We start from the raw sequence: 26,950 nt of genomic DNA on the forward strand, positions 1-26,950 counted from the left end.
TTTTTATGTTTCAATTCTGCATAAGAATTAAGGATAGAACTTCAAATCCAAGTCTGGAAAATTGTTTGAATTTCAAGTGGAAAATTCTTCTTATTTAAGTCTGAAATTTAAATCTAGGCTATTCTATCTTATGGTTGTCAGACTTTTTTCAACACATATACGGGCAACTCCGGCCAATTTTATATGAAAAACAGAGCGAATTCCGGACATTTGTTTTTAAAATTGCCGAAAATCCGGGCAATTTCCGGGCAAATTTGGTCAAAACTCAGAAATTACTCAACAAGAATCAAGAAAAAAAAAATGAAAACCCATTTTTTCATCATAATCAAAAAAAATCGATTTGGAGTAATAGTTATTGTTTTTTTACAACATTTTTTTTTGTTTGATTTGCCAAATAAAGTGAATAAATCAGGGCATATTTCAATGAAATCCAGGCAGCCGGGCCGGCCCGGACTGTTCACTAATTTCGTATTAAATATCCGGGCAAACCCGGATAAAACTGGACAATCTGGCAACCTTATTCTGTTTTACAACTTTGCTAAATCCGGGCGTATTTCAGATTTATTCCATTAAAATCAAAAAAAGAACACTCGAACACTTGAAAAAAAAATTATTCAAACACATCAACCAATACGGAATCATTAAATAGGCTTCCCAAAACATCGTTCAAGTTTATTTTGACAAAATTTGTTAAAAACATGTGTCCTAGTTACAAAATTCATAATTCTGATGACAATTTATTAGATTTTTTGTTTTATTTTGCAAATAAAGTGAAAAAATCTGGGCCAAATCTGGGCAATCTGGCAAGCTTAGTCTAACTTTATTGAATTCCATATTTGAGACTTACTTATTATCAACAAGTAAGATTTTTTTTAAAACCTGTAGTTTAATCACCACTGACCACCAGGATAAAACTTCAAATCCAAGTCTGAAAAATGGTTTGAGTTTAATGTTTCGAATATGGAAAGTCCTTCTCATTTAAGTCCAAAACGCAAATCCAGGCTAATTAATCTTACAACTTTGCTAAATCCCGGCATATTTTCTTCAATCTCTAGCCTTATCTAACTTTATTAAATTCAATATTCGAGACTCACTTATTATAAACAAGAATTTTTTGAAAAAAAATTTGGAAAATTTTTTAGCAGTACGCAATTTCGATTGAAGATGAAATACTATCCCAGTTGGAAAGTGCTACCCAACTTTCAAGGGAAAATAGGTAATTTCGACGATACAATCGGACTACACTGGTTCATTTTTTCTACACGGATTTTTTTGACAAATTTTGAAAGATTCGCAATACCGTCAATAGGTGGCAAAATTTTACATAAAATGATCGGATTTTTCTAAGTGTCATATCAGTGAGATCAGTGGTAGAATTGTGAAGCTGAGATGAGATTTCGAGCTTTCGGGCTTAGTTGTAAATCGATACTGTCACACGAGACTCGTTTAGTCGCCCATCAAAGTTTGATTTAGAAGTTTAGAGGACAGACAGAACGTCTCGGTAGAAATTTCTAGAGAGGGCAGCTTAAAATTAAAGAACGAGTTGAGAGGACAGCCCGAACATATCAATAGAATTTTCAAATGAGTGGAGAGGACAGCTTGAAATCGAAAGGCGAGTTGAGAGAACAGCCAGAACGTATCGATAGAAATTTCAAACGACTTGAGAGGGCAGCTTAAAATTCAAAAACGAGTTGAGAGGACAGCCCAAACGTATCATTAAAATTTTCAAGTGAGTTGAGAGAACAGCTTGAAATTGGAAGGCGAGTTGAGAGGACAGCCAGAACGTATCGATAGAAATTTCAAACGACTTGAGATTACAGCTTGAAATTGAAAAGTGAGTTGTGAGGACAGCTAGAACGTATCGATAGAAATTTCAAGTGAGTTGAGAGGACATCTTGAATTTGGAAGGCGAGTTGAGAGGACAACCAGAACGTATGGATAGAAATTTCAAACGAGTTGAGAGGGCAGCAACAATTTAAGAACGAGTTGAGAGTACAGCCCGAACGTATCATTAGAATAATCATGTGAGTTGAGAGACAACTTGAATATGGAAGATGAGTCGAGAAGACAGCCTGAACGTATCGATACAAATTTCAAACGACTTGAGAGGGCGGCTTGAATTTGGAGGGGGGGTGAGAGGACAGCTCGAACGTATCATTAGTATTTTCAAGTGAGTTGAGAGGACAGCTTGAAATTGGAAGGCGAGTTGAGAGGACAGCCAGAACGTATCGATAGAAATTTCAAACGACTTGAGAGTACAGTTTGAAATTGAAAAGTGATTTGAGAGGACAGCCAGAACGTATCGATTAAAAATTCAAACGACTAGAGAGGAAAGCTTGAATTTGGAAGGCGAGTTGATATGCTACGTTGAAAATTAAGAATTGCAAGACTAGGCTGTTCAATCCTGCATTAATACTAAAATGTTTGCTGTCCTAGAGCTTCAACTAAGTTGACCCTCACAAAAATGTTGTTCTAATTCACAGAAAGTAAATTTAGCGTGAATTGAAATACTACGTTCAGTAATTCCTGAAAAAAAAAAATTAGCAAAAGCGGTCGTTCAAATTTTGTTATCAAAGAACAGCGATAGAAAAAAAAACGCACTCTTCTCTTTCATTGGCGACCGTCAAAAATAGGTTTTGCAACAGTTTTTTCAAGAATATTCGTGTTTCTTCTGTAGTCTAAGTGCCGGAACGTAGGAAAATCATGTTGAGCTGAGAGTAACTTTTCCATAAAAAATCATCTCTGAATAAGTTAACAAAATTTTCTAAGACCTAACCTGGTACCATTTCTGAAGTGTTAGTAGTTTAAAAAAAATGATTAAGTATTCAACTTAAAAGAGACATTCAGTTTACACTTATCATGACGTAGTTTATGGATATCCCAGAACCGAAAGAATCCCAAGTGTTAGCCTAATACCGATAATTTCGAAGTTGTTAACTGGCGATAGAACGCCATCTGACGCAATAATTGTGCATCCAACCGTCCACTTTTTGTTTACACTAATCTACTATTTACACTTACATTGTTCAACTTGTCGTTCATTTGGTGGATCTTGTCCTCAACCGAATCGCGCGATGCCATTGCCTATTTTAGAGTACACGCAAAATCAGGCGCGGTTTGTTCGATTTTACCAGTGTCGGTGTTTCGATTCAATTTGGGAACACGGTTTGGTTCCAATCCAAACAGTTACATAAAAAGTGGAATAAAAGTTATTTTTGTGTGAAAAGTTTTTTTTTTTAATTTGTTTGGAACCAAATTTTTTCTGGAAAGGTTAAAAATTCGCTGGAAGTGCTGAAGAGCGTCCGTTAAGTCAATCAGTCTAGTTTTTTTTTAATTCGAGCAGTTTCACGCGGAATTTTCGAGTTGTTTTACACTAAGAAGATAAGTTGCTTGTAAAGAAAAACAAATGCTTGTTGTTTAAAATTATCACTTTTGGGGGTAAAACTTCAATAAAAAGAACAAAATTCAAGAAATCGTGAAACTATTTAAGTTTTCTCATGTTCACGAAACATTTGGCTTACACGGAGAAAAATGATCTCCCAAGTTACAACTAAACCTGTTGAAATTCTACAGCGAATCAATCCTTACATTTATCCGTTCCCATTTCTTTTTTTTTTTTTTGACTCATATAAGGTAAGCATGAGAAAACATAAAAGAAAAAACTACACGAGACACCTCTTGTCGGAGATAAGATATCGGACACAGTAGTGCTGACTGCCACTCGCGGATTGTGTTATTTTTAACCATCTGATAAGAAAAATCGAGTCGCTGCTACTCCCCATCGTTTAATCGAATGCAGCGCCAACGATTGCGAAGGCCGTTTGAGTATTTTATGATTTCGAAACGCAAATAACACAATTTTTGCGAAATAGTTGAGGAATTTATGAGAAAAAAGGATCATTGAACTGAATATTTCGAACTGAAAAACACTGTGAAAAAACTACTCGTGGGATGACAACTTTTCATAACACACATTTGAATACACACATATATACAAACAGAAGCCTACAGAAAAACCGATAAATAGAGAGAATGAAGAACACGAATACTATGTATAAATATAATGTATGCGATTTCCCGGTTCCCAATTACACAGATAGCTTTCGAGGATGCAACCTGATCTACTACCAAGTTTGTGCGTCATCATCAACAATAAGTTACAAAAACGAAAATAAAGTTGGCAACACTGAAACATTGAATTTGTTTCAGTGTTTCGAGCTACTCGAGATGCGCTTCGAAAGCGACTGAAATCCAAAATACCTCCTTCAAACGCTGGTCCAGTACCCGAACTTGTCCACCGTAGGTTTCCTCCCGTTGCGTTGCCTGAGTGGGTTTTGTTATTGTTTGTAAACAATTCAGATCGTCCGATATCGATTTTGTTCGATTCGAATCCGTAGAACGAGGTGTTACATTTAGCAATTTGCAATGGCAGTTATACGAGGGTTATTTGGCCGTAGCAAAAACAAACAACCGCACGCACGTCAAACGACAAATGTTAGCGGCGATCGAAATTCCGTTGATCGATTGATTAAAATTTTATGTAACCATAAAAGGAACATGGAAAAAATCAAAGAAGAAATCATTCGATTAGTTGTTAGAAAATGTCAACAAACACACTCTTGGGGTTTAAACTGTTATACAGAAAAAAAAAAGTGTTTACGTCAACACATAAAGTCGTCTATCTGTCAATGTTTTAGTGGTAAACAACAATCCTTTCTCTGTCACTGATTGAGTTTTGTGGTTAGAGGAATGCACACTGAGGTAAAACAATAACACGCATTCGCGCGAAGCAAGTCGAAACCACTAAAGGATTTCGGACAGAAAGTGTGCAGTACCTCCTTTAGACGGGTGGTCAGAGTCTTGATTTGGTTCTTGTACTCCTCCTCGCGTTGGTTGGCCTGATGGTATTATTGTATTGATTAACAATTAACGTAGTCAGAAAATGAAATAAGAATAAACAAGCACATTCGAATAAAATAAACAATCAAAATGTCGTTCGTCATTTTTGTAAGTCTTGTTTTGTGAAACGTAGGTGACGATTTTTTTCAGTGTCCTTGTAGCGAATGAGTAATCCTGTTTGGTGCTTAGTTGGAAAGCCGATTTTTAACATGTATCTAAGAAAATAGACTTTTGTGAAACCAAAAGGAAACGACAAACAAAGTATTCCAACTAAGCACCCACTGTGATAAATAGAGGTTGAATAAAATTTCCACTGTGGGAAATTCCCAGTACTTCTGTCTAAAAGCATTGCATTCGCATTGCATTACCTTCTCTTCCGAGACTTCCAGGGACTTCAGGTTGTTGCCGACAACTCGCAGTTCTTCCTCAAGCTCGACAATCTTGCTGCAGGTGGTTGAATCGATTTTCAATAATTTTGTAGAAACATTCGCGTATTTCGGATGGTCATGAAAAAAATGGAATAAATTATTAGTATTTACTCAAAATGTTGATACACCGATGAATGAGAAAAACACATTTTGACAAAAACTTCAAAATGTGTTTTCTTCGTTCAACGTTCGTTTATTTTCTAGAAAAATTTGTGTCAGTAGAAATAAGTGCAAATTTTAGAAAAAAAAAACAAAAAGCATCATATCAAACCTTTCGTTCATTTCGACCTTCTCCTCGGACCGTTCCAGATCCTGTTCCATGAGGACCAATTTCCGAGCCACCTACTCTCTCGAAAGCGCACACACACAAACATTCGCAAACCAACAGTTTTGTTGATGGTAGTAGTACAACAACAATTCGCGAGCAGGCCAGTGTTAGCAGATTTGTTTGTTTTGTTTTTGTTTCGATTTGTTGATGTAGAAGTGTTGTCATCGACGTCATTTTCGATCCATTGGCGTTTGTTTACACCCGTGTTTTTTGTGGGTTAGGTTATTTTTTTGTCCAGGCATAAACAACAATGGGAGCACACATTTGAAAAAAGAAAAACAATGGGTTAGCAAAGTTCACATCATCTTGGAAATGGGTTAGAAAGCTGCAAAAACTTATCGACTAGTAAATTTGTCCTTTCTAGCTAGCTGACTTTTCCTTATATTTAGCATTATATTACATGCAAATATTACATGCAAATGGGTAAGAGCTCAAGATTGAGCCTATTTGCTGTACAAATCTGAAAAAAAGAAAGTTTGAGGGTTTCTATAATTGTAGAAACGAGTATTGAGATAGATCAATTTCGAAGAGGTTAAAATTTGAAACATATGCAGTGACGATAAAATTAGAATATTTTGAAGAATAGGAACATAATAGAAATTTGAAGGCAAAATATACAAAATTTCAGATATCAACCTTATAACTTATATTCTAAACTCAAAAAGTGACATTTAATCAAACTAGCAGGTCAAGAATTTAAGATGAGCTTTTCTTTAGAAGGAAAATGAATTAAAAGTTCAACATCGAGCGTTCTGTTGACAAAATAACGGGCTTTTAATTTTGTTTTCATCATGATTTAATACCAAAATATTATTCTAAAGGAATTTGTTGCCAGATTTCCTGGTTTTATTCGGATTTGTCCGGATATTTAATACAAAATTTGGGAACAGTCCAGCCCCTTGATTTTTGTTGGGTAATTTTTGGGTTTTGACAAAATTTGCCCGGATATTGCCGGGATTTTTTATCGTCAATTTTGAAAAGAAATGCCCGGATTTTGCCGATTTTTGTTTAAAATTGCCCGGAATTGCCCGGCACCGGCTACGTGCTGAAAAATTCTGGCAACCTTAAGTTAAACGTTATCACAAAAACTATGAAAAAAAAATTATTCTAATTCCAAAAGAATTTTTTTCGCAATCCTCCAAGTCTTCCTTAAAGTCTTAAAAGCTTTAGCTCCATGCCTTTGAGCTTTTGTGTCATGTATTGAAATTTTCAAGACTCTGAGAGCTAAAATATTCAAGTCGCTGACTTTCAACTCTCCAAGCCTTGAAGACACGAAGGCTTCGAGAGTTGAAAGTTCCTGACTTGAATATTGTAGCACTTCTCAATTCAAACCTCGAGGACTTGAAGAGTCCAAACGTCCGAGTTAAATCTCCAAGATTTTTTTTGTTTTTTAATCTTTAAGGCCATCTTGAAACCATCAATCACATTCTTGAGCCTTCAAGTCTTAAAACCTTCAAGTTTCCAAGTCTTTAAATTTTTATGCATGCCAGTTCATAACTTTTTTGTCTTTAAAAATTTAAACCTTGAGGTCTTAAAGCTGTGTTTAAATGTTTAGGTTTTCAAGTCTTCATATTTTCAAGCCTTCAAAGTCTTTTAAATTTCAAGTTTCATGCTTTTGAGTCTTCATGGAAGGCTGGAGTGTCTAAAAATTTAAAGACTTGGAGACTTGAAGGCTCAAGAATGTGATTGATGGTTTCAATATGGCCTTAAAGATTAAAAAACAAAACAAAATCTTGAGGATTTAACTCGGACATTTGGAGTCTTCAAGTCCTCAAGTTTTGACTTCAAGTCTTCAAGTCTTCTAGAGCCATTAGGTTTTCAAGTCTTGAAGCCTTCAAGCCTCCAATTCTCCAGGTCTTCACGTCTTCAAGCCTTGAAACCTTCATGTCATCGTCTCCTGAAATCATCAATTCTTAAAGTCTTCATATCTATCGATTTTAAAGTCTTCAAGCGTTCAAGCTATAAGGTTTTTCAATTTTTTACGTTTTCAAGTTTTCAACTTAGAATCTCGAGGACTTAAAGCCATGAATTTAAGTCCTCGAGATTCTAAGTTCTCAAGTATTCAAACCTAAGAGTCTTCAAGTTTTCAAACCTTCATGTCCTCAAGTCCTGACATTTTCCATTTGTGAAGTCTTTTTATCTACTGGTTTTCAAATCTTCTCAAAGACTCCAAGACTTCGAGTCAACAAATTCTCAAGTTTTTTTTAGTTTTTCAGTCGTCAAGCCATGAGGCTTTCTAATTCTCTAGTCTACAAGCCTCCAAGTCTTCAAATAATAAAATTTTAAAAAATTCTTGAAATTTTAAAAATTTCGATTATTAGGGCATCATGTCTACAATCCCTGAAGTCTTAAAATCAATCTTTAAATTTTTAGTTTTCAGTCTTTAAGGTCTTCACGTTTTAGGTCTTGAAACCTTAAAGTAATCAAGTCCTGAAGCCTTCAATTCTCCAAATCTTCAAAGTCTACTTATTTTTAGGTCTTCAAGTTTTCACGCAATCATGTCTTCAAGTCTTATTGTCTAAGTCATCAAATCTTCAAACCTTCAAGTCTTCAGAGTTTAAGGTCTTCGAGTTTAAAAAACTACAAGTTCTCAAGTCCTGAAGTCTTCCATTCTTTAAGCCTTCAAGTCTACTGGTTTTTGCTATTTCTTAAATACTTCAAATCTGAGTCAAGAAAATTTTCGTGTTTTCAGGTGTAAAAATCTTCAAATCCTCAAGTCTACAATTTTTAAAACATTCCAATTTTCAAGTCTTTAAATCTTCAAGCATTCAAGTTTCAAGGTCTTGAAGCTTTCAAATCTTCATGTCTTCAAATCTTCAGTTCTTCAAGGTTTCAGGTTCTCAAGGTTTCAAGCCTGCAAAATTTCAAATTTTTCGAGTCTGTAACTCTTCAAGTCAAGGCTAGAATAGCCTAAAGGTTTTGAGGTCTTCAAGGTATTCACATCTTCAAGTATTGAAGTCTTCAAATCATCAAGTCCTGATGTCTTCCATTCTTCAAATTTTCAAGTCTACTGATTTTAAAGTCTTTAAGTTTTCGAGTCCCCAAGTCTTCAAGTCATATTGTCTAACTCTTCAAGTTTTCAAACCTTCAAGTCTTCAGAATTGGAAGTCTTCGAGTTTTCAAAACTTCAAGTTCTCAAATCCTGAAGTCTTTCCTTCTTTAAGTCTTAAAGTCTACTGGTTTTTGCGAATCCTTAAAGACTCCAAATCTGAATCAACAAATTTTCGAGTTTTCAAGTGTTGTAGTCTTGAAATCCTCAGGTCTACAATTTTTAAAACATTCTAATTTTCAAGTCTTTATGTCTTCAAGCATTCATGTTTCAGGGTCTTAAAGCTTTCAAGTCTTCATGTCTTCAATCAAATCCTCAGTTTTTCAAGTTTTCAAGTTCTCAAAGTTTCAAGTCTGCATAACTTCAAATTCAAGCCTTCGAATCTTCAAGCCGTCGAGTCTTCAAGCCTTCGAGTCGGTAAGTCTTGAATTCAAGGCTAGAATATCCTAAAGGTATTGAGGTCTTCACATCTTCAAGTCTTGAAGCCTTCAAGTCATCAAGTTCTGAAGTCATCAATTCTTCAATTCTTCAAGTCTACTGATTTTAAAATCTTCAAGTTTTCAAGTCCCCAAGCCTTCAAGTCTTATTGTCTATGTCATCAAGTCTCCAAACTTTCAAGATTCAAAATTGAAGGTCTACGAGTTTTCAAAACTTCAAGTTCTCAAGTCCTGAAGTCTTCCATTCTATAAGTCTTCAAGTCTACTGGTTTTTGTGATTTCTTAAAGACTCCAAATCTGAATCAACAAATTAATTTCAACAATTTTTTTTAAACATTCCAAATTTCGAGTCATTATGTTTTCAAGCATTTAAGTTTAAAGGGTTTAAAGCTTTTAAATTTCCATGTCTTCAAATCTTCAGTTTTTCAAGGTTTCAGTTTTACGAGGTTTCAGTTCTCAAGGTTTCAAGTCTGCAAAACTTTAAATGTTCAAGCCATCAAGTCTTCAATCTTTCGAGTTTGTAGGTCTTCAAGTCAAGGCTAGAATATCCTATAGCTATTGAGGTCTTCAAGGTCTTAACATCTTCAAGTCATCAAGTCCTTAAGTCTTCAATTCTTCAAATAATCATGTCGACTGATTTTAAAGTCTTCAAGTTTTCAAGTCCCCAAGCCTTCAAGTCATATGGTCTAAGTCATCAAGTCTTCGAACCTTCACGTCTTCAGAATTTAAGGTCTTTGAGTTTTCAAAATTTCAAGTTCTAAGTCCTGAAGTCTTCCATTCAGTCTACTGATTTTTGCGATTTCTTAAAGACTCCAAACCTGAATCTACAAATTTTCGAGTTTTCAAGTGTTGTAACCCTCAAATCCTCAACTCTTCAAGTCTACAATGTTTTGAAACATTCCTGTTTTCAAGTCTTTATATCTCCAAGCATTCAGATTTTAAGGTCTTAAAACTTTCAAATCTTCGTGACTTCGAATCTTCAGTTTTCAAGGTTTCAGTTCTTAAGGTTTTAAGTTTGCAAAACTTCAAATGTTCAAGCCATCGAGTCTTTAAGCCTTCGATTTTTCAAGTCTGTAAGTCTTCAATTCAAGGCTAGAATGACCTCAAGGTTTTGAGGTCTTCAAGGTCTTCACGTCTTCAATTCTTGAAGCCTTCAAGTCATCAAATCCTGAAGTCTTCAATTCTTCAAATCTTCTAGTCTAAAGGTTTTCAAGCTATCAAGCCTTCAAATCTTCAAGTTTTCATGTCCTTAAGTCTTCAAGTCCTCAAGTCTTCAAGTCTCATTGTCAAAGTCATCCAATCTTGAAACCTTCAAATCTTCAGATCTTAAGATCTTCGAGTTTTCAAACCTCCATATTCTCAAGTCCTGAAGTCTAGTAAATAGACCTCTTCAAAGAAACATAAAGTTTCACTGAGATCTTAAATGCATGTGTTAAAATATTAAAATCTTAACTCTTAATGTCTTCCAATCTTTCAAATTTCAGGGTCTTCCTGTTTTCAAATTTTCATGTCTTTCAATCTTGAGTATTCAAGTCTTCAAGATTTCATGTCTTCAGTTTTAAGATTTTCAAGTCTTCAAGTTTCATTTTCGAATCTTCAAGTCTTCAATTCAAGGCTTCTAAGCCTTTTGGATTTCAAGTCGTCAAGGCTTCAAATTTTCAAGTCTTCATGTCCTTGAGCCTTCAAGCCTTGAAACCCTCAAGTCCTGAAGTTTTCAATGCTTTAAATCTTCAAGTCTACTGGTTTTCAAGTTTACAAGCGATTAGGCATTCAAGTCTTCAAATTTGAAGTCCTCAAGTTTTCAAATTATCATGTTTCATAGTCTTCAAGCCTAAAAGTCTTCAAGCCTACAAGGCTTCAGGTATTCAAATTTTCCAACCTTCAGGCTCTAAATCCTAAATTCTACAATTTTCGAGCCATCTATGTTTTCTAAGTTACACTAATATTCCAGATTTTAGGTCATTAAATTTTACAATTGAATAGTTTGTTGTTTTTTTTTTGCTTCAGGTCTGTGATTTCTAGAACTGAGTGGCTTTTTCTAATTATCTGTACCAACTTTGAGTTTTTTATTCCCAATTTACATCCTTAAGCTTCCAAAATGAATTACTATTTTTTTTTCAATTTTTGACTTATTATACCGAAAATTCCAAAACAAATGAAATTTCCATATGAATCAATCCATTTCCTATTTTGGGTTTCTTCTTCCTATTTTCAATTTTTCATTTTCTACTTTTATTTCAATTAAAAAAAAATGAAATTCAATTAATTACGTATGATTTTCTCTTTCCAATTACTCTACTTTTTAGACTAAAATTTCGTCATTCTAATTTAAAATATCCTTTTTGTGGTTTCTTAAATTCCGGAACTAAATCTTTGTTTCGCTTTCAGTTTTTCGTATTCACTTTAGGTGTCATTCAATTTCATTAATTATTTTGAAAAACTAAATAATGAAAACAATATTTCTTTTAAAAAAAATATCTTAAGATTCAAAATTTGAATTTCTGATTGAAGGATGAACTTCAAATCTTGATTCAATCTCAAAAAACTTAATGTTTGAATAAATCAACCATTCAGTTTCCAGTTGAATTTCGTAGTGTAAATATTTTAAACAAAGTTCAATTTCAAGCTTTGGTTTTCCATTGCAAGAAAATAATCGATTTTGAAATTCCTTTTGGTCTAGATTGCAAAAATAATATTTCTAATTTTCACTATCAATTTTGCAATTTCTTTTTCTATTTTTTTCTTCTTCAATACCACTTATATTTTTGGTCTTTGCTTTCCGATTCGAATCATATTGATTACCAGTTGTGTTTTTTTAACAAACTCAGTATAAGCTCTATAATATACGTTTTAGAGTTTTAAATGTTATAATTAGTTTCGGACTCAAAATTCTAATTTTCTATTTTTAAATTCCTAAACCCTCTTATTCAGCTTCAATTTAAAAACTAAACTACGATTTCACGATTAGATTCGGGAAACCGATATCCAATAATTTTTTCGTTCATTTGTCGTTTTCAATCTTCAATCAGTCATTTAATAGTCAATCAGTCAATCATTTAAAAATATATTCATTAAATCATTCAATCTGTTGATCTCTCAATCGGTCAATTAGACAATCATTCGAAAAATCAAATATTCCCTCAGTCCATCAGTCAATCATTATTTTGTTATTTCTCAATAAAGATTGATTTCAAAATAGAATTTCTCAAAGTTGAAGACTTAAAAATCAGAAATTTATTTTCACATAAAAGTAATGTATAAAGATTGATTTCACAATAGAATTTCTCAAAGTTGGAGACTAGAAAAATTAGAAATTAATTTTTATATCAATAAATTTAGTATTCAAAACGAGAATTTAATTTATGGTAACGAAAATCATTGCAGATCAAATTACATAAATTTTACTGTCCTCAAAACAAAGGGGTAAGTAAGCTTGTCCATTAAAACTTCATTCATCATGAGAGTTGCTGTCCGGATAAAATATGAGCAGCTATTTTTCAGGGTAGTGAGAAGTGCATTAAAAATGCAGAAGCTGCATTTAAAATTCCCCCAGTTCCAGAGGCAAACAAAATGATCAATTGTTGCGTTACCAAGACTAGCTATCAATTTTCTTCCCACTAGTAGCAGAAACAAAAAAAGCATGCTAAAAATTTAATCGATTCAGCTTCTTCACGAAACGAAAACGGTGACAATAAAATATAATTCCGAATTTTTCCCTACACTATACCTTGACAAATCTGAAAAATTGGGCTGAATTAGTTCAACATTTAATTCAAACAAAAACACTGCAACAAAAAGTCACACTGATTTCAAAGATTAATACCAACAGTTGTTGAAACCGGCTCTCTTCTTGGTTGAATAGTTTTGTTTTTGTTTTTTTTTTCGCTTGTGATATCATTCAGCTAGACTTCAAAAAATTGAATCAATTTGACCGAGGCCGTTGTAAATGTGACAATTTCACCACCCACGATTTTCTGTTTTTTTTTTGTTCCTTCTCCACTTTCAAACAATCCATTTGTGTGTGTGGGAGGCATTTATTTCAGTGTTTACCGGTCCGAATTGAATCGTAATCGTAATCTTTGCCGTCGTCCGTTGAGTTGCGTTGCGTTATCTGTGCCCAGATTTACCTTTTCGAGGTTTCATCATTCACATCGGCTTATCTTTGGGTTAGGAATTTGTGGAGAAAATGTCACAAAACTTCGCGCTCGGATCGAATTGATTCAATTTTCATTGCTTGTTTTTCCCCCTCGCTGTCAATGGGACTGATGAACTGTCAATGTTGACAATTGACATTTCCCCCGTTGGTATTGACGTAAAAGCATTGTTTTTAATATTTTTTTAGTAAAGCGACACAACTCGTTCGGGATTAGTTTCCATGGAAACAAAAACAAAAAAAAAACATCAATAACAAACAGAAAAAAACGAGGAAACTCTGCAAAAAAACGAAACATACCCTTCACCGGCTTCGGCGCGCTCTTCAGCACGCTCAAGATCGGCCTCAACCATGGCCAATTTACGAGCGACCTATTGGCAGAGCAAATAATTCGCACCAATCAGCGCCGAGAATTTCGGGGTGAGATTCGTAGAAACGTGTTGCAGCAAGTAAAAAACGTGACGACGTTGACGTTTGGTTTGCCGAATATGGGCAAGCGAAACGATCACGACGACGACGACGCAACGATCGAGGGACATCACATGTGAAATGAAATAAGAACCGAGAGACACAAATAAAGAGGCTGATTAAGAGATTGTTTTCGGGAGGAAGCAATTGAACACACGAAATTGATAGCAGCACAACACGGTTAACCGGAAGGAGGTACGACTCAAAAAATTAATCGGACGACTTCCAGGAGGCGCAAAAAAATCACTCACACTTGATTCATGCAGATCGTAATTTTTGAATGGTTTTTGTTAGAAAGACATGATTTTTTTTTTAAGATGGGACAGTTTGTAAAATATTAAATTAAAAATAAGAGATAATGTAGGAACCAGTTTTGGTCAATCGACAGGTAAAGTTAACTTCTTCTCTCCGAAACCGTGATAACGTTGAACTTACGCATTCGACCAGACACAGCTTCTCAGGTACAAACTTTTTTCCATAGCGTCAGCGATTCCTCTTTCTGAAAATTCTTTATGAATGAAATTAATTGATAGTGGTGCCTCAGAAACTTGCCAGATGCATTAAAAGAAGAATAGCCCATTTTTGTAATTGAAATTATTTTTGTTTTCATTTCTCATTTTTTTTTTTCAAAAATTGGCTGACCCAGTTTGACTTTTAACTAAATAAATTTTAACTTCTTCTACAGGTCTCAACTTCTTCGTACTCGTGATAAATTTTATGAAAATCACACTGAAATTGTTCGAGTTGTGTCCCATTTAATGTTGATTTCCATGGGCCATTCAAATATATGTTGATTTCCGCCTTTTTTTGGGTCTCACGAAATTCCCGATTCTCAACAACAAAAAAATTAGTCCCAAAAACTCTATTTAACGGTTTCTACCACTAATAAGTGTTTCAATTATATTTTTTCAATCGAACCCAAAAGTTATAGCATATTTAAGAAAATTTTAATTTTAAAAAACTTCAATGTGACCGACACTAATTCTGTGCATTTTCTAACAAAAAAATCAATTTAAAAATCAAATAAAAAATTTTGAAAAAAAAATATTTAAATAAAACTACATAAAAAAAACTTTAAATAAAAAGAAGATTTTTCCGTCAATCATGTTCACTTTTTTTTTTGGTCTTGTAAATATGATTCTAATTCTATTGATATGATGATGAGGCTCAGTTTAGCCCAAACCAGACCCATGTAACTTATCGAAAATTCTTTCTATACGCTCAGTGCTGCTCCCTTCTGAGAAGGGGTATTATAACAGGCGACTAAAATAGCTTGTACACCCTCCATGGGGGTCAATGGTTTGAGTATTCAACAACTTCAACGTCAAATAACATACAAAATTATCAAAGCAACCGTTGTTCGTATTCGCACTGTTGGTATCAATTTCAACATATTGATTTTATGAACAAAAAGAATCCCAATTGAGCATTCATAGATGATTTTCTTCTCGAACAGAGTAAAATTAGAAAAGCAGAGTTTCGGTTTAATTCAAATTCAAATCAATTTTTTTCCGAATGGCAATATATGGTTAATAATTCGTCCAAAAGGTCAACCAAAATATATTTTTACCATTTAAAGCATTGTAGATGGCTCTGAAGTATATACTTTTAAAGCAGATTTGTTTTTTCCAAGACACACATTGGTTACCATGGCTAGATGCATGAATCTTGTTGCCCGAACTCTTAAGGTGGCGTTGCGAACATCGAAAGTCCGTATAGAAGAATTAATGTTCGCGGCAAAGCCCACTTCTTTATCTTGAAGTGACGGTATCTTTGCCCAAACCTACCGTTAAACCGTTAAAAAAGTTCACTAAAGGTGTAAATGTTAAATTCTAACATTAATTAGAAGAAAATCCCCAAAACTCATAGACTGCTGCTAAGCATTTTTTGAAAGTTTCTTCATTTAAGGTACTCTAGGTACTTCTTTTTTTCGGAACCGTTTCTTTATTTTTAAAGGTTCAACGATTGAGATTTAGAATCCTCTCTTAAGTAAACGACGAATCTCTTACTTCACTTCATATGCAGATATCGACCGGTAATCGTAGTTCCTATTGCTATTTTAAACATAAGTATGTAATTTGTAATTTCAATTATGTGCTTAACTAGTTGATGTTCTGAGTTTTGGCTGGGACATTCCGTTACATAAACAAAAAAGGAGATGCAAGTGAAATGACCGCGAAGAAATTCAAACGGACAAATTTCATGTTTCTATCTACTATTTCTCGGTGACAACTGGACTAAACCATAATTTTATGATTTTTGAGATGCTCGAAGTTTCGAGTTGAATTTTCCAGAACGTGGTTTGAAGGTAAATTTCACAATTTTTCAGTTATCCTTGAGCTTCAGAGGCACCGAAATATATGCACTATGGGGCCCCGCATCCATAAAAAGTGAGAACTATTATGTAAACTATCTCTCGAAAAACTCTCGTATACAAAATTTCACTTCATATCAACCGTCCGTTTTACGTGATGGTGTTACTAAAAATTTGTATATATAAGATTATTTAAATTTTGTTGCAATTTTAAAATTTCCGATCATAAAACATGAATTATGGAAACTTATATAAAAACAAACACTGTTTCTTTTAGATAACATATTATCAGAATAAAATAAAAAAAATAACTTAAAAAGATAATTTCGACCATCTTTAACGTTTTGCATTTTTTAAGGTTGTTGAATTAAAAAAACACACATATAAAATATTTTCAATTTTTCACTTTTATCATCGTATTTTTGACACATCAATAAATCTCGATCGACAATAAGGCTGGTAAGAAAAAAACGAAATCACAGTTAACAGTTAACAGTTAACGAATTTTCATCAATCATTCAAGACTTCAAGAAATTCAAATTATTCAAGAATAAAAGCAATGAAAGTTTATTAACTCTCTACTGCATGGACTATGAATCTGTTGAGATAAATAAAATTTATAAAATTTATTTTTAATAAAAAAAAAATTATTAACGGCAATAACTGTATGGATCTCTAACTAAGCATTTTATGCCAGAAAACAACAACATTTTTTTTCCATTGTTTTTGTTCAAAAAGGGTTAGAAATGAGATAAACATTTTTTAGATTTTTAAGGTTTTATAATAAGTAAGGCTGGAACAAATGTCAATTTCTTCTTTTGTAACCCCCACTTCGGAATTTCCGAAAAAACAGGAAGGGGAAAAAAAATGATGTTTGAAGTGTTTTATGAAAATTTCGAAAAAAATGTCGAATATTCTAAGGATTTCAAGATCAAAAATCAAATTGTTGAATATGGGAGTGATTGCACCTTTTGTATTCTTGATTTTATTGAAGTTTTCGATAGAAAAATACTTGATTTATAGTTTTTGTGCAATGATATAGTATGCAATTTAGTTGCAAACTAGCTTTCGTGCAATTTATTCCAATTTATTTGTTTTTCGCATTAAAGTATTAATTTTTTATTCTCCCCCCTCGCGATGTTTCAACTCCGAGTGACAATAGAAGGACTTGAAATTTGTTCCGGCCTAATGGAATTGTTGATGCATTACAATTGTTTGAAAACTTTTACAGTACTGAATTATGCTAAAAAAGTGAAAAAAAGGAAGAGAACTTAAGATCAAGGTTTGGATAAAGTGCTAGATACTCAAACTTAATTGCCCGAGGTTTATTTTCAATTGGTAGACTATAATTTCCGAAAAAAAATTAACCCACCATTTTATTTCTTAAATATGTATGCAGGTTAGGGATGCATGGAAAAATTTCATGGTAGAATTAAAAAAAAAAACCGTCAATATACATTTTGTAGATTGGCTCAAAAAAATGACATGTGCAAAATTTCAGCTCAATCGGACGTGATTTAGGGATACTTCAAAGTGCTCAAATTTCGGTTTCGTGACCCTCAAAAAATCATCAAAAGGGGAAACCAAAGGAAATCGGAAAAATCGAATTTTTAATTTTTTAGCTTAATGAATAAAATATGATAAAACGTCGAAATCTGGAGTTTAAAATATAAAAAATCACGTAAGGAAGGACAAAAAAGGAAATCGGGAAAGTCGAAATTTCAATTTTTATGCCAAATGATTTCCGAAAAACGGGCGGTTTTCCGAGTCCCAGAAAGTCAATTTTGAGCCTTATTTTTTCTAGACCTCTACGTTCCATGAGTGTTTAAATCATTTGGCACTTCCAAAAACTTTCGATTTTTCTAATTTCCTTCCCTTAATTCATTTTTTGTCGATTTTTTCCAACAAAAATTTATTCCGAGATAATACAAGATTTTTACGTTTTATACATTTTTAAATCACTTGACATTAAAATTAAAATTTCATTTTTTCCGAATTCCATTGATCTTCTTTGTTAATTTTGAGCGCTTTGAGGCATCCCTAAATCAAGACCGATAGAGCTGAAATTGTTTTTGTTTTCAGTTTTTTGGGCCAATCTACAAAATGTATACGGTAGGTTTTAAAAATTGAATCATGAAATTTTTCCCATATATCCATTGCACTCCTAGTGAATGTATACATTTGAGGCCCTTGGGCCAAAGAGGTAAAAGTGCGTCAAAGCTTATTTCGAGAAAACGTGCTTTTTAGTTTTAGTGTTTGGTAATTTTCCATATATTTTTCGGAAAATATTATTTTGCTTTGGAACGTAAAAGTATGTAAATAAAATTCTAAAAATCTGAAAAAATCATCAAATATAGTTTGAAATGTGAAAAATCGTTTGGCATCATTAACTCAAAATCGACCATTTTGTCACTTATACCCCCCCTCCTTTGGTTCTGAGGGCCTCATTTATAATTGCTTTTTTCTACAAATAAAAAAAAATATTGGGCAAAATCGTAAGCTTTTTATTTAAAAAAAAACATCCTATTTCTCTATTTTGAAACGCAAATTTCTAGAAAGTGTGGTTAAAAAGTTGCCAAATGATTTATTGAATCATTTGGCAACATTAAACTTTCTCAAACAGTTTCAATTTATGAAATACTGTGCAGTGGAATGGTTTTTCGAATTGAAATACTCCAAAAATGGAAAAAAATCACATTATAAGGATTTGAAGACGCAGCTGGGAAAATGTTACCTAGGTACACTTACTTCAAATTCCGCAAATAGTTGTAATCTTACTTCACAAATTTCTTGTGACATTCCGAGAGTGAAATTTAATTTGCTACACTCTCTCAAAACACTTTTAAAAGATGTTAATTAGGCCGGATAAAAATATCAATTTCTTCTTTTGTCACCCCCCTTTCGAAATTTACAAAAATCCTGAAGGCGGGTATAAATAAAGTTTTAAGTATTTTATGGAAATTTAGAAAAAAAAAAACCATCAAATTTCCGAAAGATTGAAAGAGCCAAAAACAAATTTTGGAAGATGGGAGTTTAATCACCATTTGTGTTCTTGATTTTATTGAATTTTTCGATGAACAATTACTTGTTTTATAGGTTTTTTGCAGTGATATAGTATGCAATTTTGTTGCATACAAGATTTCGTGCAATTTATTCTAATTTATCTGTTTTTTTCATTTCTTTTTTATTCCTGCACAACCCCCACCCCCCTCCTCCTCGCGATTTTCCAACTCCGAGTGACAAAAGAAGCATTTGAAATTTGCTAGGCCTTATTTTATTTTCTCAGCTAAACAAAATAAAAGAAACATACTTACGATGAATTTATGTTCACCTGTGTTGAAAATAATGTTGCAGTTTTTTTCTTCTCTTGAAAGCTATTGCCCAAAAACACGTCATTTTGGACTGTTAAAAGCTGAAATAATTGCTTGTATCAACTGAATGTCGAAATCACCTGATCAGTGTGTTCAAATCTGCTACTAGAGAATTAATTATGATAATTTTTTAAGGTAATTGAAAGGCCATAAGACGGTGTTATCTGTTTTTAAATATTTTCCAACATAAAAGCTTAAAAGCATGAGGCTAGAAATCTCTCAACTAATGACCAAAATCCGAAATAAATGTTTCTGAAATTGCAAGATTTTTCAATTTAATGTTGATGCATCAACTATACTTGTATGAAGTTAATCTGTGATTAGTAGTTTCTAAATTTTCGGTAAACCATCTTTGATTTTTTTTAAATATAACTCTTGTTTTAATAATCATGAAATTCAGAATGAAGGTGAGGTTACAGCTTAGAAAAGTCAAATTTAGATGAACTGAAACGAATTTCATCCCGGTTTTCTCATTCAAAAATGGCTTCAAAGTGTTTTGCTTTATTTTTGCTTTTTTAGCTCAATCGAAAAGTGGTTTCAAAAAAGCTGCGTGTTCCGGGTTCATAATCTGAAATTGTCATCGGCCCCCATAAAGCATTATGCTGATTTTATGCTGAGTAATTCGACTAAAGATATGGTGAATATTACCTTTTTTGGTCCATTTAACAAAACAAAACAAAACAAAACAATAACTGAAGAATTCATTATGTTTCAATTGTTCAGGGTCGATTCAAAGCTGGGAGCTTTTTGGCAAAAATAGCATTTTAATAAACCGTTTTAATAGGATTGGATATTTTTTGTATTCTTACTTATATTTCCGAAAGAACAACTTCAAATTGCATATTAGTGAAAAAACGAATCTTCATCGCTAAAGCAACAAAGATTTTAGTAAGTTTAATAAGTTTTATTACATACAGGATCTAGTTCAGAATATCTTAAAACTGATCTTTTGAGTATATTTATAAAGAGCACACCAATTGAACTGCAGCATTCATATTGTAACGTCTCCGAATTTTATAGGATTACTTTTAAAAACAAACTTCAACCCTATGAAGACGTCAAAAAAAAATTAGCATAGCTATTGATTAAGATAGTTATCGCATAAAACAGCGCAATTTAGCATTCGATTTAGGATTTTTTTTTACAAAACAATTTAATTTTGTAAAAAAAAAAATTACAAATGTTGTCTGTAATCGAATTCCGGGTTAAGCAAAAATTCAAATTCGAATTAAGGCAACAAAATCTATACAAACTTTTTTTAAAATTTCAATTTCAAACCCGGAATATTATTAATATATTATCCTATCAAGAAGCCGATATAACTTTTCAGTGGATTAGAAACAATTTATCGCTCTCAGTTTAGTAACTTCATGATCAAGAAATGTAAATTTATGATAAAGTTTAGAATGAAAGCAGTATAAATTGAATTATATATTTCAATTATTTTCACAATCAACACCTTCCTAATTTGCACGTCATAAAATTTGAAGATCGAGAAGTAGATGATTTCCTATTCTTTGAATACATGAAAAAAAGCTCATTAAAGATTGCATCATATTGAAATCAGAATGCAAGTAAATTGTAAGAAATAATTCAAAATCTTCAAATTGCTTACTTAAGAATTCAAAACAAGAATTCTGGAGATTCAAATTTGAATTAGCATCAAATCGAAGTTTGAAGTTGAATTCAGATTAACATTTCAAAATTTTATCGATTAAGATTTCATTGTAAAGATTTACTATCTATTTACAGATCAGAATCATAGCTTTAAAAATGTCATTAACCTATTTCAAGACTCATGGAGGCAAAAAAAAAATGGTTGTTTATCAGCTAATCCCTGAAGTTGATACCCTAACAAATAAATATCTCAAAACTGTCACGACTATTCGATAATTAACTATACACATTTAAAACAAAATTTCCAAAAAACAAGAAAAAAATTTAAAACATAGGAACCTGATTCTTTTGTAAATCATTTCATTATTAATATCAAGATTAAGGATTCGGCATTGCATTTCATTTTCGAACTCCAATTCATCATTTTGATTGAGAATTCAAATTCGACCTGAGATTTCATATTTAAAATCTAAGCGTAAAATAAACAATTTGTATTCAAAATTCCTAATCATTATCCAGAGTTGAAATTTAATTCAAAAGTTATCAACATTTGAGTTTAAGCTAAAACTTTAACCGTTAACTTACAACGAAGTTTCAAAACTAAGTTCCAATTATTAAAAAAAAATATATATTTCTCGCATACTAAAATTACTAATGAATAAAAAAAAGTTCAAAATTCCAAAATTTTGATAATTATGTTCAAAATAAAATTTCAAATACAAACTAACAAATTCTTGAATAGGCACACGAGGTTGTTGGAATTGAAAATAATTTGTTTAAATACTATCTCTTGCGATTCTAGTATTTTAAATTCAAGATTTTAGTGCTGATTTGTACTATTTAATTGAACCTAAAAGTTTTTTTTTTTTTTGAAGTTGAGAATTTCCCAGAAGGACCACATTCAAAGATTAATTTGTAGGCGTTTAAATTCATGACTAACAACACAGTCTGCTGAAGGATTTTTTCGGAAGAGGAATCGCTGACAACCTGTGGAAATTAGAACCAAGTGATTAAGATTTACTCAAAGAAATGAAACAACGACCGTGGTTGGTTTCTCGATGTGATCGCTAGTTTTTATTTAAATATCTTTTCAATGGTTGGTTTTAAAATAGTATAATATATTTTTTCATATGTATATAATATTATTACTCATTATATAATTGTTGTATAGATAGCTTTTTTTCAAATCAACGTTCACCTTTCGGCTTTTAACTCACTTTCGATTATTAGATACCATCGGATAGTATAATGTGTGATCATTTCTCTTTTCCTAGTAATTTTTTTCACAATTTTTTTCTGTTTGTTTGTTCCTGACATTTTGATATACTGTTCCTACCGATTCATCATAGTTGTCAATTATTTATCTCTGTCATTGCTTATTCTTTTCTTCAATTTTTCTTTAAACTAAATTGCTATTAACTGATTGGTTTCCTAATTCTTTATGTTAGCTGTTGTTTGTTTTATCTCCTTGATATACATATGTATTTGGTTGGTTTTTCACATAAGATGTTATTGCTCTTCTCTGGCTAAAAACAATTGTTTGAGGGTTATTTTCTTGAGTTGATTATGATTTATCTATGTACGAGTCACATTCTTCTGGAAGTTGTTCATCAGTTTTGTTCAGTGTCGAAATTTAGTATAGCAATCATAAAGTCCTAAGGAAAAATTTAGCACCAACATTACTAGATAGTTTAAAAATATTTAATTTTGAGATAATTTTGTTTGAATTTTTCTTGAAGATCTTATTTTAAAACTGAAGAATTCTTCCAAAGAAAAATGTCACCCGAAAATGATCGAATTCACTCTGCCTTTAGTACCTTTTTGTGTCTCCACCTGATCGCAGCCTCACAATTATATGGACGAATTTAAACTTCCTGCCAAATCAAACTATCCTAATAAGATGTTAACTTTGTTATTTTGTTTATTTCTGCTACAAGTGCGTAAATATCATTTCATGTTTAAGGCATTTAATGATGTATTTTCAGATTTGTTCTGCTCTTTCTTTTTTTATTTGAGAAATGAACTTCCGAACAGATGAGTATTTCAACACTGAAACAAATTTGCGTGAACATGTCACGTAAGCAAACCATAAAAAAGACCCATCAGATATTTTTCAATCTGTTCGGAAGTTTACTCTCGTCAGATTAAATCTCCTAAGAAATAACGGCAAGAGTTGGGCCTAATTTTAGAGCCCCTGAACTCGGATAAGACACTTGTTATCTTTTTTTTTTTTTTTGTTTTTATCACTTGTGATTTAAAGTATTTCTCTTCTTCTAGGGTTTTTTTTCCGTAAGTTTCCCGGATGTGGATGTTGATCACAGGTTTCTCTAATCGGGAACAACAACAAGGCACGGTTTTTCCGGCGACGAGGCCGAAAAATGTGTCAACGACTGGAAAAGTATCTGGTCGATGCGAATTCATTCGAATATCAGCGTCGGAGGAGAGGAAAAAATAAACGTTTCGAGTTGGTTTTTATCGTAGGCTTGGTATTTTCATTTTTTTGAGACATCTTACAGATATCCGGGGTTAGGAACAATATCAGTAATTGAGTTGGGAAGTTAGGAAGACAAATGAAGTTGTTTTTCTAACAAAATACCCGCATGATAATAATTAAAAAGCGATGAATGGATGATGAAAACATGATTTTTTTTTATGATTGGGATACGCAATAAAAAGAATTCAAGTCCCAGAAATAAGACATCAGAAATCTGACATCAGACATAAGAAATCAGACATCTAACTTCAGTTATCAAGCATTGTACTTTAGATAACACCAGACATCAGACATCAGAAATGTGCGATCAGACATCAGATATTAGACATCGGACATCAGACACCAGTCATCAGACATCAGACATCAGACACTAGGTATCAGACATCAGAAATCAGACATGTGATCAGACATCAGAAATCAGACATCAAATCAGAGATCAGACCTCTGACATCAGTTATCAAACATTATACATCAGATAGATATCAGACATCAGAAATATGTGATCAGACATTAGCCATCAGACATCAGACATCAGACATCGGACATCAGACACCAGTCATCAGACATTAGGAATCAGACACCAGATATCAGATATCAGACATCAGACATCTGATATCAGACATCAGACATCTGACATCAGTTATCAAACATTATACATCAGTCAACAGGAGAATCAGACATCAGAAATGTGTGATCAAACAGCAGCCATCAGACATCAGACATCAGACATCGGACATCAGACAGCAGTCATCAGACATTAGGAATCAGACATTAGGAATCAGACACCAGATATCAGACATCAGACATCAGACATCTGACATCAGCTATCAAACCAGACAACAGTCATCAGACATCAGACATCAGACATCAGACATCAATCATCAATCATCAGACATCAGACATCAGACATCAGACATCAGATATCAGACATCAGACATCAGACATCAGACATCAGACATCAAACATCAGACATCAGACATCAGACAACAATCATCAGACATCTGACATCTGACATCAAACATCAACCATCAATCATCAGGCATCAGACATCAGATATCAGACATCTGACATCAGACATCGAACATCAGGCATCAGACATCAGACATCAGACATCAGAAATCAGACAACAGTCATCAGACATCTGACATCTGACATCAACCATCAACCATCAATCATCAGGCATCAGGCATCAGATATCAATCATCAGGCATCAGACATCAGAAATCAGACATCAGATATCAGACATCAGATATCAGATATCAGAAATCAGATATCAGATATCAGATATCAGACATCAGACATCAGATATCAGACATCAGACATCAGACATCAGACATCAGACATCAGACATCAGACATCAGACATCAGACATCAGACATCAGACATCAGACATCAGACATCAGACATCAGCCATCAGCCATCAGACATCAGACATTAGACATCAGACATCAGACATCAGACATCAGACATCAGACATCAGACATCAGACATCAGACATCAGACATCAGACATCAGGCATCAGACATCAGACATCAGACATCAGACATCAGACATCAGACATCAGACATCAGACATCAGACATCAGACATCAGACATCAGACATCAGACATCAGACATCAGACATCAGACATCAGGCATGAGACATCAGACATCAGACATCAGACATCAGACATCATACATCAGGCATGAGACATCAGGCATCAGGCATCAGACATCAGGCATCTGACATGTGTCATCAGTCATCAGACATCAGATCGCAGGTATCAGGCAGAAAACATCAGAAATCAGAGATTCGACATCCGTTCATCAAATATCAGACATCAACGATCAGCTATCAGAAATCAGAACCTAAAATTAAGAATCAAGGAAAAATAAATATCAGAAATCAGAATCAAATATCGGGAACAATTTTTCTGGACCAAAGATCAGGGATCAGAGTTTTTATTTATTGTGTATCACAATCATTGCGCGATTAAATTTTTGTCAGAGAAGCAAAAAATAAATAAATGTGATGAAACAATGAAAAGGTAAACAACTAATCTTATCGATGTTAAGGTTTTAACGAGGGATTTTACAATTTAAAAAAGAAAAAAAACAAATGTTCACAAAACAACGGGATAAATCAAAGTGTAACACAGGATAAAAAAAAACACGTTGTTAAAACAAATATCAGAAAATTCAAGTGATGTCTGGCTTTTGCACCTCATCGTATTTCTTGTCGGCTTCCTCAGCCATGAAGCGGGCTTCCTTCAGCTGGTTCTCCAGAGCGTCCATGCGCTCTTCATCGGCCAGGGCACGGTTCTCAAGAACCTTGCGGGCACTGCCGGTTTTTGTTTGAAGGTTGTGATATTTCGAAGGATTTTTTTGTTAAATTTAAAAATCGAGTTTTTTAACCCAATTTTGTCGGTATATTAAAATAATTCAAACAATGAAAGAAAACGAAAGAAAGAAAATGGTTTGATTAGAAAGGACATTTTTGATCGTTGGCGGCTGCGTGTGGGATTTTCCGAAGACCTGTGGAAGTGTAAAAATGGTTATAAACCCTAACGTCCCTAACCTAACTTTTCGAACCACCCTTAAAAAAGTGAAGGTTCGAACCTAGCGGCTGCTGAAAAATGAGAATGGTAAATTTTACCACAACAACAATACCTCTTCGTATTTTTTGTCGGCTTCTTCTGCTATTAGTTTGGCCTGGGATAGCTGAGCTTCCAGTATCGCTATTCTATCGTCTTCCATATTTGTACGGTTTTCGAGCGCTTTTCTGATCCTGTTGGGTTGAGTTGTGTGGGTGGGTAGATTGTTTTGGTTAGAAATACATACATATGTTGAAAATTGTGAAAGAGTTTCAATTCTAGGGGCGCAGTAGGATTTTCGAGTTTACATTGGATTTTTAATTACTTCGTTGTTCTAAATCTGACGAAAACAGGATTCGCAATCCGAAAAAAACATGAATTTAAGCTTAATTTTTCATATAATGTCATTTCAGATTTTTGCAAAATTTTGAAGTATCGTTTGCATGAGTAAATTTGAACTTTTAGGTTTGTATGGGAAAATTGAATATTTTGTACTGAAAATCAACATCATTTTTGTTTCTTCTGTGAAAACAAGCCTGGTAATGAAATTTGTGCCAATTTATTAATTCTTCAAAAAAAAATCCGCTCAACGACTTTGTGGAAGACTCTAACTTCGTATCTCATTAGACAAAAAAGTTATTAGCTGTTTAACAGGAGTATGTCTTTTGGCATTGAAAAACAATAAATTTAATTGACATCACTGCAGGGTGCTTAGTGAGGTATTGCATCGTTACTTTTCATGGTATACTTCACAAGACACATACAGTGATGTCAATTGAATTTATTGTTTTTCAATGCCAAAATACAAAATCCTGTTAA

At 33.2% G+C, this 26,950-nt stretch overlaps 1 protein-coding gene across 22 annotated transcripts in view; it reads right to left on the minus strand.

The window, feature by feature from the left end:
- Positions 1-26,950, minus strand: part of LOC129756687 (tropomyosin-2-like) — a 145,142-nt gene that overhangs the window by 23,495 nt on the left and 94,697 nt on the right. For 6 of the 22 annotated variants that reach the window (XM_055753632.1, XM_055753649.1, XM_055753642.1 and 3 more), the window contains 4 exons: positions 25,761-25,878; positions 13,595-13,665; positions 5,268-5,343; positions 4,836-4,898 (listed from right to left, as the gene is read on the minus strand). In XM_055753632.1, coding sequence (XP_055609607.1) covers positions 4,836-4,898; positions 5,268-5,343; positions 13,595-13,665; positions 25,761-25,878 — 328 coding nt within the window. Of the gene's footprint in view, positions 1-3,021; positions 3,085-4,260; positions 4,324-4,835; positions 4,899-5,267; positions 5,344-5,598; positions 5,670-13,594; positions 13,666-22,111; positions 23,467-25,760; positions 25,879-26,207; positions 26,326-26,950 lie in introns of those variants that run through there. The other 16 variants (XM_055753646.1, XM_055753631.1, XM_055753650.1 and 13 more) reach the window with 6 other exon arrangements.

The sequence above is a fragment of the Uranotaenia lowii genome, chromosome 3 (assembly GCF_029784155.1).
Source record: "Uranotaenia lowii strain MFRU-FL chromosome 3, ASM2978415v1, whole genome shotgun sequence".
In the NCBI taxonomy this organism is placed as follows: Eukaryota; Metazoa; Arthropoda; class Insecta; order Diptera; family Culicidae; genus Uranotaenia; species Uranotaenia lowii.